The sequence below is a fragment of the Lagopus leucura genome, unplaced genomic scaffold (genome assembly GCF_019238085.1).
Source record: "Lagopus leucura isolate 7727_CA_CO unplaced genomic scaffold, USGS_WTPT01 Super-Scaffold_100157, whole genome shotgun sequence".
In the NCBI taxonomy this organism is placed as follows: Eukaryota; Metazoa; Chordata; class Aves; order Galliformes; family Phasianidae; genus Lagopus; species Lagopus leucura.
The window spans coordinates 42,289,657-42,303,393 of record NW_024962334.1 but is presented as its reverse complement, the minus strand read 5'-3'; the positions used below and the strand labels follow the sequence as shown (position 1 = coordinate 42,303,393).

At 38.3% G+C, this 13,737-nt stretch overlaps 1 protein-coding gene across 4 annotated transcripts in view; it reads left to right on the top strand.

Annotated features, from left to right (window-relative positions):
• Positions 1-13,737, top strand: part of DNAJB6 (DnaJ heat shock protein family (Hsp40) member B6) — a 49,522-nt gene that overhangs the window by 11,305 nt on the left and 24,480 nt on the right. For all 4 annotated transcript variants that reach the window (XM_042888100.1, XM_042888101.1, XM_042888103.1 and 1 more), the window contains exons 4-8: positions 428-487; positions 842-952; positions 8,553-8,684; positions 9,548-9,689; positions 10,550-10,620. In XM_042888100.1, coding sequence (XP_042744034.1) covers positions 428-487; positions 842-952; positions 8,553-8,684; positions 9,548-9,689; positions 10,550-10,620 — 516 coding nt within the window. The remainder of the gene's footprint in view (positions 1-427; positions 488-841; positions 953-8,552; positions 8,685-9,547; positions 9,690-10,549; positions 10,621-13,737) is intronic.

The window sequence follows — 13,737 nt, the reverse complement described above, 5'->3', positions numbered from 1 at the left end:
GAGCTTGTGGAATCTTCTTTCTTGCGGAGAGGTGACCTGGGCTTTATCTTAAGTTTCAACCAACTTAGAGGGTTGAATCCCAGAGCTTTTCAGCCAAAAGCTTTCCATGGTAGCTATGGAAGATGGTATTCTTTTGAGATTTATTCATATATGACAGTATTTTTTTTCTAGTGCAGGGGGCCCTACGGTTTTATATCTACATGGTAGTAAGTGTGAAATGACTTGTCTGCTCTTTCTGAACCTAAACTGCTTTGATAGCCCTCAAGAAAAATTTTTACTGGTTTCTTGTCAGAACTTTCTTAAATAAACTAGCTTTGAGTAGAAGTTTAGCTGAAAAGACCAGCTAAGTGTTTTTTAATTGTTATTAATTTTTTTTAACAATTTATTGTGTTTAATTACTGATACAGCGTACAACTTTTTCTTGTAGCTAAAAAACGTGACATCTATGACAGATTTGGAAAAGAAGGCTTAATAAATGGAGGTGGAGGTATGTTGTCAATTGGCAGTTCTTTCTTTGTTCTGCTGAAAAGCCATTTTCCGCTGCTTTTGTAAAGGAGAGTCCAGGCTTGCCTGTACTGGGGCCTAAAGTATGCAATGGTTATTAGGTTTTATGATTTGTCTGCTGGTATCTGGAAAAAGAAAATAGAATTAATTGAATTAGTATCAATTAGGAATTAAGCATTAAGTGTATTTACTTTGTGGGATACCTGGGAGGGTGACAGAAATAATAGGAATTTTAGTATATGGTTTTTTTTAAAATGCCTGAAAGGCTGCAGTGGCTTGAACTTTACTGGTAGTGCAAGTGTGTGAGGGTGACTGAAATTCAACTTGTTTTTTGCAGGTGGCAGTCACCTTGATAATCCATTTGAGTTTGGATTTACATTCCGTAACCCAAATGATGTCTTTAGGGAGTTTTTTGGTGGAAGGGACCCTTTTTCATTTGACTTTTTCGGTAAGTAATCTACTTGTTTTAGTTACGTCCATCTCTGCTGTGATTCATTTCAATCCTATAGAACGTGCTTAGCTAAAACAGCTCTATGAGAAGTAGCTCTGAAAATGGGTGGTAAGCAATTCTGTATTAAAATGTCTGTAACAGCCTTTTTTCTCAGTTGATGTGATAGTAGAGGGTAAGTTTAGATTACCTGCTCATGTTTGTCAGAAGGCATGGCATAAAAAAAAATTTCTGGCAGCTCTGTCTCTGTAGGTTGGAAGGAAATAACATTGGACAGAAGAAGTATACACTGGAATTCTCCGTGGACTTTGTCTGCTGAATTTGACCTCTTGGTGATCTGTAAATATTTAATGTAATTTGGAGAGCTTCTAAACTGACTAGGTTACTTTAAACTGTTACAGCATGTCTCCCAGCATGAACTGGTATACCACAAATGATTTTCTGGTGACAAGATAAAAACAGCTGCATGCATCAGCTAGAGAATCTTCCAGGTTTACGTCACTTGTTTGCTTGGGGGAGCTCTGTAAGTGCAGATATCTACAGATATCTAGATAACTTAGGTATCTCCTGAAGTCTGTGCTTAGCTTAGGTATAGGAAGCAGTGTGTGACAGAATTGTTAAACTGATCTTACCATGTGCTGATGCTCATTTGCCATTGTGGTTTTACTTGCTCAAGTGCATGAGGATCTTCTCAGAAGTGGCAGAATTCTAATTCAGCATCTCAGTGTATGTTCTGCTGCGTGAGTTGTGAGCTGTAAAGGAGATCGGATCCTATGCTCAGTATAGACTCTATGCTGTATGGGCTAGAAAATAAAACCCAGGCACTAGAGCAGATCACTACCCTTCAATTATTAGGAGCTAGGCAGGATGCTTCAGAGCATGTCAAACAGCATTAGATACCTGTGTTTCTCTAGCACATAAATCCTGCAAGGAGTAGTGCTTTTCTGTGTGGTCAGATGTGTTAAGCTGCTCCAGATGGGTGTCCTCTCTGCACTTTGGCTGAGAGAAGTCTGTCTCATTCTACATAGATAATGAACTTAGCAGCTCTCACGTGTGTTAGCTTGTTTTATCAGTGTGCCTTCTGAGATTCAAAACTCTAATTGTACCTTTGATTTCCAACAGTGAAAATCTCACTTTATTACGTGGCTAACTAGGCAGACATTTTTGTCAAGGAGAAACTCAACTGGATAGCTGTCTGTTATACAACAGAGAATTACTGCAAGTTGACTTGTGCAGTACTGGGTACTTAAACAGTAGGTGAATGTTCTGGAGAAGTGTGGTGAATTACTCTTAAGTCTAAAGAGTCATCGTGTGGAAGACTGTGTGCAGTAATCCTTGCAAAATGTATTTTATATGAAATGTATTTTAGGATGTTGTTTCAAAAATGGCATAGCTTCATGAAGCTTTTTATCAAAAGCATAGTGGTAAGTGACTGTTGAGTGGTTGGAGCCAAGGGAAGATGAGATAGAAATTTCTGGATAAGTTATCCAGAAATGGCAAGTTCAAATTCAAAAGCTTTTTTTTTTTTTTTACTACATTTAGATGCAGTCTTGCCAGGGCATGAGAGTAAGATCATGGTTTTAATCCACGTGTAATCCCATCTTGTGATAATGTTATGATGATTAGATAGTCTAAGGCAAAGTAAATTTGTTAGTCAGATTACTAAAGCTGCAAATGGAAGAGGCTTTCAATTAAAGCTGTCTTGTGTAATGTTGTCCTCTTCGTAATTAAACTTTTTGTTGACACAGATTTGCAATTTTTGGTATATGTGAAGTTCAGAGCTTTGTGTGTTCATTGCTTTGGTATGGAAGCATGCAACAAGTATTCATGGGATGGTCTGGGTCTTACTATCAGTGATGTTTCAGAAATATCCTTATAGATTTAAAGGCAGCATTTCCATTGCAGGAATCATCTCGCCCCACCAGCATTATCGCACAGTTGGAAGTAATGGCAGTGGCTCCATACAGACTGTGCTGTTAAAGAGGCCACGTTCCAAACTCTTCTCTGTCTCTTACAACTGGAATCTTTGACTGATGTCCCCTAGATGCATTGAGGGGCTGTTTGATGGCACGCTGGCCTAAGAGGAGGTTGCAGGCATGCCTTCTTTCCCCTACCTTTAGTTAATTGTATTAATTGTGTGCATCTCTGAGCTGGTTCAGCTTACTGGTCTCCAAAATTGTTTTTTTTCCTTGGATGTCTAGCAGGTTAAATTTGTCTTTAAGAGGACAAGTGCTGGGCATGGCACAAGGCAAGCAGGTCATACAGTGGTAGTAGAAGAATCCTTCATTTTTAAGGTATGCCTGAGCATACCTTGGACGTGATAATCTTGAAGGTCATTTCCAACCTGAGTGACTTTATGATTCTATGATTTGCACAGTAATCTACGTCTATATAATTATGGTTTAGATGAAATTAAAAGGTAATGATGTTCTCAGTCTCTTTTATGTAGGAAATTGCTAATCCAGAATCACTGCTATGCATCTTTAGAAAGACTTTTCAAATGCTATGACAGTTCTGCTGGTAAGCTTTCGTAAGTAAGTGGGGCAAGCATCTGTTTGACATTTCATTTATGGAATATGCAATTATAAGACTGTGGTGAAATATACTAGACAGGTGAATCAGCACTGTTTGCAACAGCATCTTCGTGGCTCTTCTGATCTCTTCATCAAGAGATCAACTGCAGTATACGTTATAATTAAGGATGAAATTATTTCTTTGAGAAATGCCTATAGGTTCTGCAGCTTGTGAAGTTCTGATGGTATACTTTATTGTGTCTTGGGTTCTCTCCAAAACTACAGTGTAAGCTCTGTGTGTATTTTCTGTGAATCTGCATCTTTGAGACCTTTTTTGAATAGGAGACAAGATAGAAACATCTACTCCAGTAATTTCATTTTATTGTACGTGTTATAACCCTACATAAACCTATATCCCTTTGCATGCTGTTCTGACCTGCATTTATTACACTGATGATTCTGATATGGTCCGTTCAGTCACAGTGTGCTTTGATACAAAGAGTTCAAGGCAGGCTCTGTCTTTGCTTGCTGAAACAATGCAGACTGGGATACTGAATACAGTTCAGTTAGACTGCTTCCTTCTGTAAGGGCCAAGCAGCTTTTTGACATCACTGTGCTCAGTGCCTTGCAGTTATGGTGTCATCCTTCTGTTTCTGCAGTACAGGTGTTGAGCTTTTCCTCACTATCATATTTTGGCAGAGGCAGCAGTGCGGCTTCCCTTGCAGTGAACAAAAGGAAAGAAGGTTTACTGGTTGGGCAGGTAGTCCAAGGGGTGGTGACTGAGCAGTGATCCTGTTTTCACAGTGACCCTTTACATACTTACCTGTAACACTGTCAAAGCCTCTGGCTGAAGCAGTTCGTGCATGTGAGAACACTTGCTAGCACTGTGACTATAAAATTCTTTGGAGGTGAGCAATGGCACTGCACTGGGATAAGCTTCACTGTGTGATGAAGGTTAACATGGCAGTACTGCTGGCAGCATGCTCCTGTGCTCCTCTGGACCTTTGGGTGCTCGTTCCAGCTCCCCTCCTTGTAGCAGTGTAGTTGCTTTTACAGCTGCATTGGGAGCCACCACAGAAAACAGATGTGGTGGAACTTCCATCAGGCTGAGCAGTGAGTGATCTGATTGCCCCAGCTATGATAATGTCATGGTAGAAGTGACTGCAGTAGGAAATGTGATGCTTTTAGTTTTACTTTTGATGAAGGTTTGAGCTGATGTCGTAAGTTGACTTTCTGAAAGTCATGAAGTAAAGCTGGATTGTGGACGAGTGCAGGTACTCAGCTGCACTCCCTTATTCCCTTCCTCCGCTGTATTGTGCTTTCCTGCCTGCTTGCTTTCAGATACTCCAGTCTTGCCAGTGCTGAGTCAGGTTAGCTCATGGATGCAGGAGAAAGTTAACAGTACAAACACTGTTTTCTTTTGGATCAGTGAGTTAATGCCACTTGTCATACAGTTCTGTGATCATGGGACAGGACAGGAGAGAAAGAAGGAACTCCTCTTTTCTAGTATTCTGCAAGTGGATCATGCTGCTGACAGAAAGTCCTGTGTGCTTGTGTTACAGCTGAGAACTGAGGGTGAGGAGGGGATCATGACCTACTTCATTTTGAGCTGCAGGGAGATTTTCAGTGGTGGTGGTGGTTTGGTTTGTTTTGAGGCGAAATTATTTTTCACATGATAAAGTGGGGTTCTGCTGTGCACCAGTGACTGCTATAATGATTTGACCAGATGAACAGGACAGTTGCTTTCGAATTAACAGATCTTTTCTGAAAGAAGTAAATTCTTTTAGGAACACATTACTTCTAACGTCAGAATTTTCAGATGGGTTTGTTAACATGTAGTCTTCTGTTGCTGGAGGTTGTGTGTCCCTTCCTACCTATATAGTAACTTGGCTTTATGTAACTGCAGTCTTTCCACCTAACAGCAGCATGAGTCCCAGAGCCCTTTGTTGTTTCACTTTTTCCTAACAGTTTACCATGAATTCTTTGCTTAAGCATTTACTTTTCTTCCCAGTGTCTCTGTGTCATCCCATGCCACTGATCCAGTAGAAAGCTCTCCCTGTCTTCCTGAACCTCTCACCTTTTGGTTCTTCCTGTTCTCGTGGTTCCACAAGTTTGATGTCAGAAATGTGCTGACCATTTCTTTTGGAGCTGCACATGATAGTTTGTCATCTCATAAGCTTCTGGTATGAGCCTCATTAAAATGAACAATATTCAGTAGTACCTTAAGGTCCAGCGTTTTGGTTTTAGGATGTTTGTCAATTGCACAGTATGTTGTTTTCCATTTTTAGGAGGGTCTTTACTTGTGGTTGTTTTTTGGGGACGTTCTGAATAAGCTGTCTCTATGGAAAGGTCATATCATTCATTGAAAAGTTCTGCTAAATCATAAAAATAGACCTACCAGGCTGAAATGTTATTATTTTGCTGAGTGGGACTATTCATCATCCTGATGTATGGTCTAAAAGCATAAACAGTGCCTGAGCAGTTGCGAGGTTGCTGTATGAATGTGTATGTGGTGGAGGATACAACAAATGATCGTGCAGAAGCCTCCTGCTGCTTTCACTTCTCAGTGTTTCTGGCATTTTTTTCTGCGTACTGTACTTGAATGGCTGTTAGCACAGTCATGAAAAGAGAATATTGCCTTGGAAAAGCTCCCCATCTCCCTGCCTCTGAGTTGTCTTGCTGAGGATTCAGCAGTCAGTTGCAATCTGGTTTGAGCATCTCATTTATTGGCATGAATTACTGGCAGAACATCGGAGGATTATTAGCAGAACTGCAAACTGGAATCACCTGAGGCTGGAAGTAGAGTACAGGTTTTGTTTTTTTTTTTTTGGTGTGTAGGGTTGCCAAAGGCTGATATGGAGCATACCCAAGTGTAGGTAAGGAGAGGAGCAGGCAGTAATCCATGTACAGCTGTGTTGACAGTGGGTATCTCCCATAAAACCTTCATTCTGGCTGCTGCTGTGTGGGAGAACCACTTGTGGAACAGGCTGATAGCAGGGGGGGATCTTATACTCGGAGCTTACATGGCAGGTTGTTTTGTTTCTATTCAAACCCCAGGTAACAGGAAAAATTGGGCTATGAATAGAAAGCTTAACAGTGAGAGTAATATAATATAGATCATTTGTACACGTGAGTGAATGACCTTCATAACTAACTTCTGAGTCACCCTAGCAAGAATATATTAGGCTTCAAAACAATTAACTGCAGTGGTTTAAAAAAAGCAGTTTTAAAAAGAATGGTTACAGTGCTTGTTGGGGACGTGCAAACTGTAGTTGTAGGTTCCCATATTGCTGCGCCCAAGAACTGGTTTTACTTCTAGTGTTTAAAAGATAATAACAGATTATCTTGAAGTAAAAATAGCACAGGAACACAACAGCCAAAAAGCCTGGAAACAAGGAAACTTTATTATTGCTTGGTGGTGTATGTAAGATAAAAGTTTGGTCCTGCCTTTTTATTCAATAACTGTGTAAACTAGGATTATTTTTGTCGTTCTTGGCATTTTCTATCTTCCCTGGTGGGAACATGTTCCTGGACCTTAGCTATAAGGCTTTATTTGTTCAGCCTTAAATACAGTGTGACACTTCTGTAAACGAATCACGCATGCACCAGATGGTAAGTAGTAATTTTTATTACCAGATTGATTGCTTTAGAAATGTCACTAGTGAGTGAACTTGGTGATGTTGCATACATGAGCTTGGATTTTTGTGGTGGTACCAGAAGTGGGCTCATCTCCGACCTGTTGATTGCCAATTAGTACATCAGAACAGTAGTACAGTTACATCAGTTTACCTTGCTTTCGTGACCCTGCTGATGCTGTCACCAGTTTCTCCATTGCTCAGGAAGAGCTTAAGCTGACTTAGCTTTCAGTGCTGAATCTCCACTTGTACAATGTGGTAAAATTGTTGGTACTGTACAGCACTCATCCTCATAGAGTTCTTTTTGGTGAGTTGAAGGTCTTGAACTTTGGAGTTCAAAATCAGAAATATATATATTGAGTATGTGTTACATGACTGAAATCTAAAGTTCTTTGTTTGAAGAGTGTGATTAAAAATCCTTTTTTACATAGCCTTGTAATATCTGTATGTTAGGAAAGCTTGATTGCTTCTAAGTAAATAGAGATATTCCTGCAGAGGTGTCTATTTACGTGTATAAAATTATACATAAACAAAAATGGTATTTTATGTATGTATGTAGTAGCTATCTTTAGAAAGAATCTATTGCTCTCCTAATGGGAATGGGATTGATAACTGCTGCTGATGTAACTGTGGTGTGTGCACTTGACATAGTTTTTTCCATGGTACTCTTTTTTTCACCTTTTCCTCCTGCTTGATAATGTCTGAATGCATGCTGTCCCATAATTTACTACTTAAATCTGCACCAGAATAAATGTTTAAAGTACCTTGTGTGGCAAGGGCCAAAATAAACACATAGAGCAGTTGAAATTTGAGTCATCCCTTGATTGGGCTTTTTATATTTCAGTTATTGACACAGATGTTCTGGAGGTTACTTTTCAGAGACTTCATAGTGGTGAACTGCAGTATGCGGAACAGCAGTAAGCTGTGAGCAGTATATATATCCAATATTGTTAAATTCTGAGATTTTAATTTTTCCATAGTGTTACTCCTTATTGCCATGTAGAGATCATGATAATGCATCTGAAGCGTTCTAAATCTGACAAATGCTGAGTGGGCACAGTTAAATTGATATTTATTTGCAGTTCTTTTATCGTGCTCCCCAGTCAATTATGCTGTGTGAGCATCTGAAATAAGGATACTAATGTTATAACTTTTACTGCTTACTGTGCTGAGAAATGAAAGAGCATTTACAGTAAGTTTATGGTTGTTTTAATACTAAATGGCTAAAATGATAAGGAAATGAACTACTTATGATTGCAATTCTAAATGTGAGACAGAATTTAGTCCAAAAGGACAGTGGGAGTTGCCTTTTTAGTGGATGTTTTATCTCAATAGAATCAAGCATTTCAAAGGAAGAATCTTACAACTAGAACTTTGTTTTCCTTAATTCAAAGAAGCCTTAATGATGAAATGCAGTGAGATTAACCTCTTTAAATATCTTTTGTTTTGTAGAAGATCCTTTTGAAGACTTCTTTGGGGGCAGACGAGGTCCAAGGGGAAACAGAAGCAGAGCTGGCGGATCATTTTTCTCTACCTTTGGTGGATTCCCTGCTTTTGGAAGTCCTTTTCCTTCATTTGACACAGGTAAATAAGGTAGCATTTAACAAAGGATGTGGTTTTGGTTCACAAAGGATCTCGGTGTAGTAAGCAGATAAATACTTCATAAAAGTTGTCTTCTTGATTCAGGAAATTGTGAGACTGATGTTTTGGGAATGTAGTCTGCTCTCTGAAATGTCTGAATGTAAATAAAACCTTCATTACAATATTTGGTCTACTTGAGAGTAGATAAAAAGTAAACAAACCTTCAAGACCACATTGCAGTATCTTTATGGCTTGAGAATTGTTTTAGTTCTATTTGTCCTTGAGCACTGGTGTGACTGTGTTTAGTTAAGTTTTGGAAAACACCCTGGAAAGACCTTGTTTTGAAACACAATGAGTTCTAGTATGAGTTCTGGGATAGTTAACTCGAATGGTGAGGTCTGTGTCTCAGAACTTGTGGAGAGTTTATGGTAGTCAGCATTGTTTCAAGTGTAAAGATTCTGAGTATTAGTTGAGATGTTAGCAATACAAAACTTGTGTTGTCTGCTAACATAGGGCAACCCACTGTCTCTGTTAAAATGAAAAATCAGACTTGTTATAGCTGTTAGTTTTACCCTGAGGGGATATAAAGTTACAATGGTTGGATTCAGCTGACAGGCCTTTTCTTTAAAAGAGGACAATGCTCTGCATTTGGAGCTGTGTCCATGTGGAAGAAGTCAGTGGGGCTGGAGATATAACATTCACGCTGCTGTTTAATGCCATGAGTCACTGATGCTCTGTTGATGGAGCCATCAAAGGGCGTCCTAAAGCTAGGAGGTAGTTTGAGTAGCTGATAAATTTGAAGACCACAGTCATGCAAAATTATGGCTTTAGTCAAATAATTTTCATATTAACTTTTTCCCCAATAGGTTTTACTTCATTTGGTTCTCTGGGACATGGAGGCCTTACTTCGTTCTCCTCTACGTCATTTGGTGGTAGTGGGATGGGAAACTTCAAATCAGTATCAACCTCAACTAAAATAGTTAACGGCAGAAAAATTACTACAAAGAGGTAAGAGACTTCCATGAACTACCTACAGGTATATTCTACATACATGCATATAACTATTTATGTATCAACAGCATTGGTTTGTATTGTTACTCTTGATGGTCATGAGAAAATTTGGATTTTCCTGAAAAAATAAAGGCAAAAAAGTAGTGTTGGGTTCTGTGACTCTTGGCTTTGCTGAGTTGCTTATCGTTATAGCGTGTGAAGATGGAGAAGGTAGTGTTTTTGTCTAAGCTCCTAACAGCCAAGAATTGTTCAGCGTTGTAAGGCCTGAAAATGAAGGTGTTTTCAGGTACTGCACATAGCACACCCATGGGTGATGGAGAAACTGCGTTTGGGAAAATGTAGAGTACCCTACGTTATGATCAGTACTCTTTCAACTTATTGATCAAGTAATTGAATATGATTACTGTACTTAAATATTTAAGGAAAAGAAATACCCAATGAAAATCATTTTTGCATGACATTTTGTTTTGAATGGGAAGCCATTCCTCCATTTTTAATATGGATGTGTTTTCCTCACCGAGTTCAATTTTCAGAATTTCATATTCATCTGTGTGGTTTCTTCATTTTAGTCACGAGGGCAGAATGCCATGCTAGTTAAAATCTAGGTGTGAATTAACTGTAGGATTCAAACTTATAGCAGGAAAGTTGCTTTCTGGAAATAAGCAATATCACTGATGGAATGCACATGGTTACTGGTTACGTCTTCTGCACTGTTAATTGTGAAACCTTGTCAACTGCTGTTGTGTTAAGCGGGCAGTGCTCCGTTACACTTCATTATCTAGAAGCCTTGCTCTGGTGCAGGCTTTCAAACTGCTGACAGCGCTTTAAAATTGGTAACTGTGTGTTCTGTCCCACAGAATTGTTGAGAATGGACAAGAGAGAGTAGAAGTTGAAGAAGATGGCCAGTTAAGGTCGCTAACAATAAATGGTAAGGAGCAGCTGCTGCGCTTGGATAACAAGTAATTCAACGCACGCATTTAACAGAAATTTTAAGCTATAACAGCCACCATTTGAGGATTGACAGGAACAATTTTTGAAGATTTCAAATGAACTCAACTTTCTGTATATCCGTACTTAATCTTAAGTAGTATAAATAGCTCACCGGAGCTCGTATTTGTCATAGACTTTTGAGTTAATTGTTGGGACCACATCAATAGGACCATTTTTTGTCCTTAAAATTGTTGTAAATTTCTGTATGCACTTTTCTTTTTAACATATATGATCCAAGGTGAACCATGATCCTTCAGTAGTGCTAGGGCAAGATGTATACTAACACTAGCATGAATCTTGCTTTTTCCAATTTGTTTGAAATGTGAGCCAATAGTAGTTAAAGTCTGCTGTGAAGTTAACATTTCCAGATAAGGTTTTTAATAATTTCAACTTTTTTTTTTTTAACGTTTACTAGCGAACGCTGTTAATACATTTCTGGTAATGCATTTCTGGTTTAAATAAATTAAGGATGTTTTCTAGTTGTGCATGAATGCAGACAACTTAGTAAGTTTTGACAAATGTTTAAATGTGTAATGTAAGCAAAAGGTTAACAAAAGTGAAGCCAGTAAGCTGGGTCTTTTGTCATTTGCTAAAAAAAAAAAAATTCAAAATGAATAAATGCTGATGTTTGTGGTGCATTCTTTCATGAATGGCATTTGTAACCTTCTTGTGTCTGTGTGTGATTTGGGCAACTTGGGAAAACAGTGCTTTTTTTTCCCCCACCACCTTTTTCTTCCATCTTAAGGATGAGGGCCTTTTTTTCTTCGCAGATGTTTGCTTCAGTGTGACTGCAAACATATTTAATTTTCTTTTCTAAACCTGCATTTGAAGCACTTGTTTTTAAGAAGCATTCGTAGGCCGACTCTCTTAACTCCATCTTTTGCTGTAATGCTTTTTTTTTCCCCCTTCTCTAGGTCAAAAGCGTGTCCCTCCATTTAAAAACTAAGTTTGCTAAGGCTTCAGGCTCTGAGGCTAATTCAAAAAATAATGTATAGTGTCCAAAAATATCAGTCTTTTTTTTTTTTAAACAAAAACAAAACCAAAAGGTTTCTGAATGCTAAAATGTTTTGCACATTTTTGAGAACAAACCATTGATTTGGAGAAGATTTATGCAAAACTGTCAGGGACAAATGAAAGGAAAATGTCTAGATTGAAGAACTCACTTTAGTTTTGACATTTTATCATCAACCAAACAAATGATGGTTGAGTGCCCTTCTCTCTCTATATATATGTATGTTTTTTTTCTTTTTAACTAATTGAGTAAGGTAAAATGTCAGTTTGTAGCTAAGACCAGATTTTCAAAGTTCAGTGGAAGATGACTTGATAACGTGAAGAATGCAAATAAATATTGGCATATGTTAACACCTGCCAGGCTCTGGGTAACAGCATGCTTAAATCGTGGGTGTGCAGCTTCTGTCTTTGCACAAGCTTTGAACATCTGGCCTTCACCAAGTTCTGTAGCCTGGCTTCATGTTTAGGAAAATAGCATGGTGTTTTCAGCTGATCATTTAATGCCTTCTTACTGAACATCATCTACTTTGTACTAACAAACGCATCAATTATTAAATACAACAAAGATTTGTTCATATTTGTCCTGCAAAACAGCTGGTTCAACTTTCACCTAATACCACCTATCTAAAAAACTGCTGTTATGTAATGCACGTTTAGAACAGAGCCTCTCTTAAATTTCTCTTTCTCATGTTAAGTTCAGAGAACCAAACTGATAGTGGGCATTAATGTGTACTTTGATTTTGGGACTAGAGATGTTACGTCCTTTTTCAAGTTCTTTGCAGAATTCTTGTTACTTCAGTGTTGTGGGTTTTTTTTTGTGTGTGTAGAAGCACAAATTCAGTCTGGAACTTAAACAGTGTTTTATTGATGCTGTTTTTCCTTCCTCTTGTGTGTTTTCCCTTGATCCACATGATTACTAAACAAGTAATTTATTTCAAAATCTTACTTTGTTGTGCTGTCTTGAGTTCTGAAAAATGTTAATTTACATTTATAGGACATGTTCCATTAAGTTATGTAAACTGTTTAAAAAAAAAAAAAGCTTCAAAATTGATTAACCAACTCAAATAAAATTAGGACATTCTGGAGTTGAGTTTGAATTCCTTCCTGTCGATGCCCGTTAGTTTTTATGTTGAGCAGCCAAACTTTACCTTCTGTTTTACTCTCATTTTTTTTAGGCTAACACTTAGAGTAGCTCAAGTTAATGAGGCAGTTCTGGTAGCATGGCTGCTAGTGGCAGTTCTGTACCCACATGCTTGCATTTGTTCTTAGATTTAAAACGTTCACTCAAGGGTAAATGGCAGATTGAAAAGCTGACACTGTACGTGTGACTAAAATGCAGTGGTCTGCACCTGTTTCAGTATGTACAATTCATTGAAACAGTACAGCTCCACAGCATTCAGCTTCATTTTTAATACGAAAATGAATCCTCATCGTATGCTTATTGTGGATCCAACTTACATTCTTCCTTCCTATTACATATTAGATATTCAGACTTTGTCATTTTGCTGCTGAAATGAGTTTCTTTTCTCTGGAAAAATACATGTATTAGATTGCTCTGAAAACTTTTGTATCAGTTCTTACTAACGTGTACTTAGCATGCATGTTCAAAGCTGACACACTGTGGCTCATCCAGTGCAGCAGATCTCCTTACACGTATATTTTGGCCCAGGTAGCACAAAAAATAACAGCAAAAGTTCCTAATTGTAGCATATGCTACACATCACATATGCAGTGGGAAGAGAGCTGACAAAAATGGGTGTTGTATGATTAAAAGTATCATTTCTTCATACAGGAGGGATTGATTTGAATGCCTTGGGGCACCACCCAGTTTAAATCAAACCTCTTTGGCAGTTTGGAAAAGCTAAGATGGAGTTCTTGAATCTTTGGAATCTTTGTCACTTACTCTTTCATGCCCTGCTTCAAAGTTCATTGGTAGAACGCAATAACTTTGTAATGCTTTTTCTTGGTGCAGCCTCCTTTTGGTCTGTTTTGCATGGTGGTAACTTCAGTGCAACGCGCTTAGCTTTTCAGATTGCATGGCATC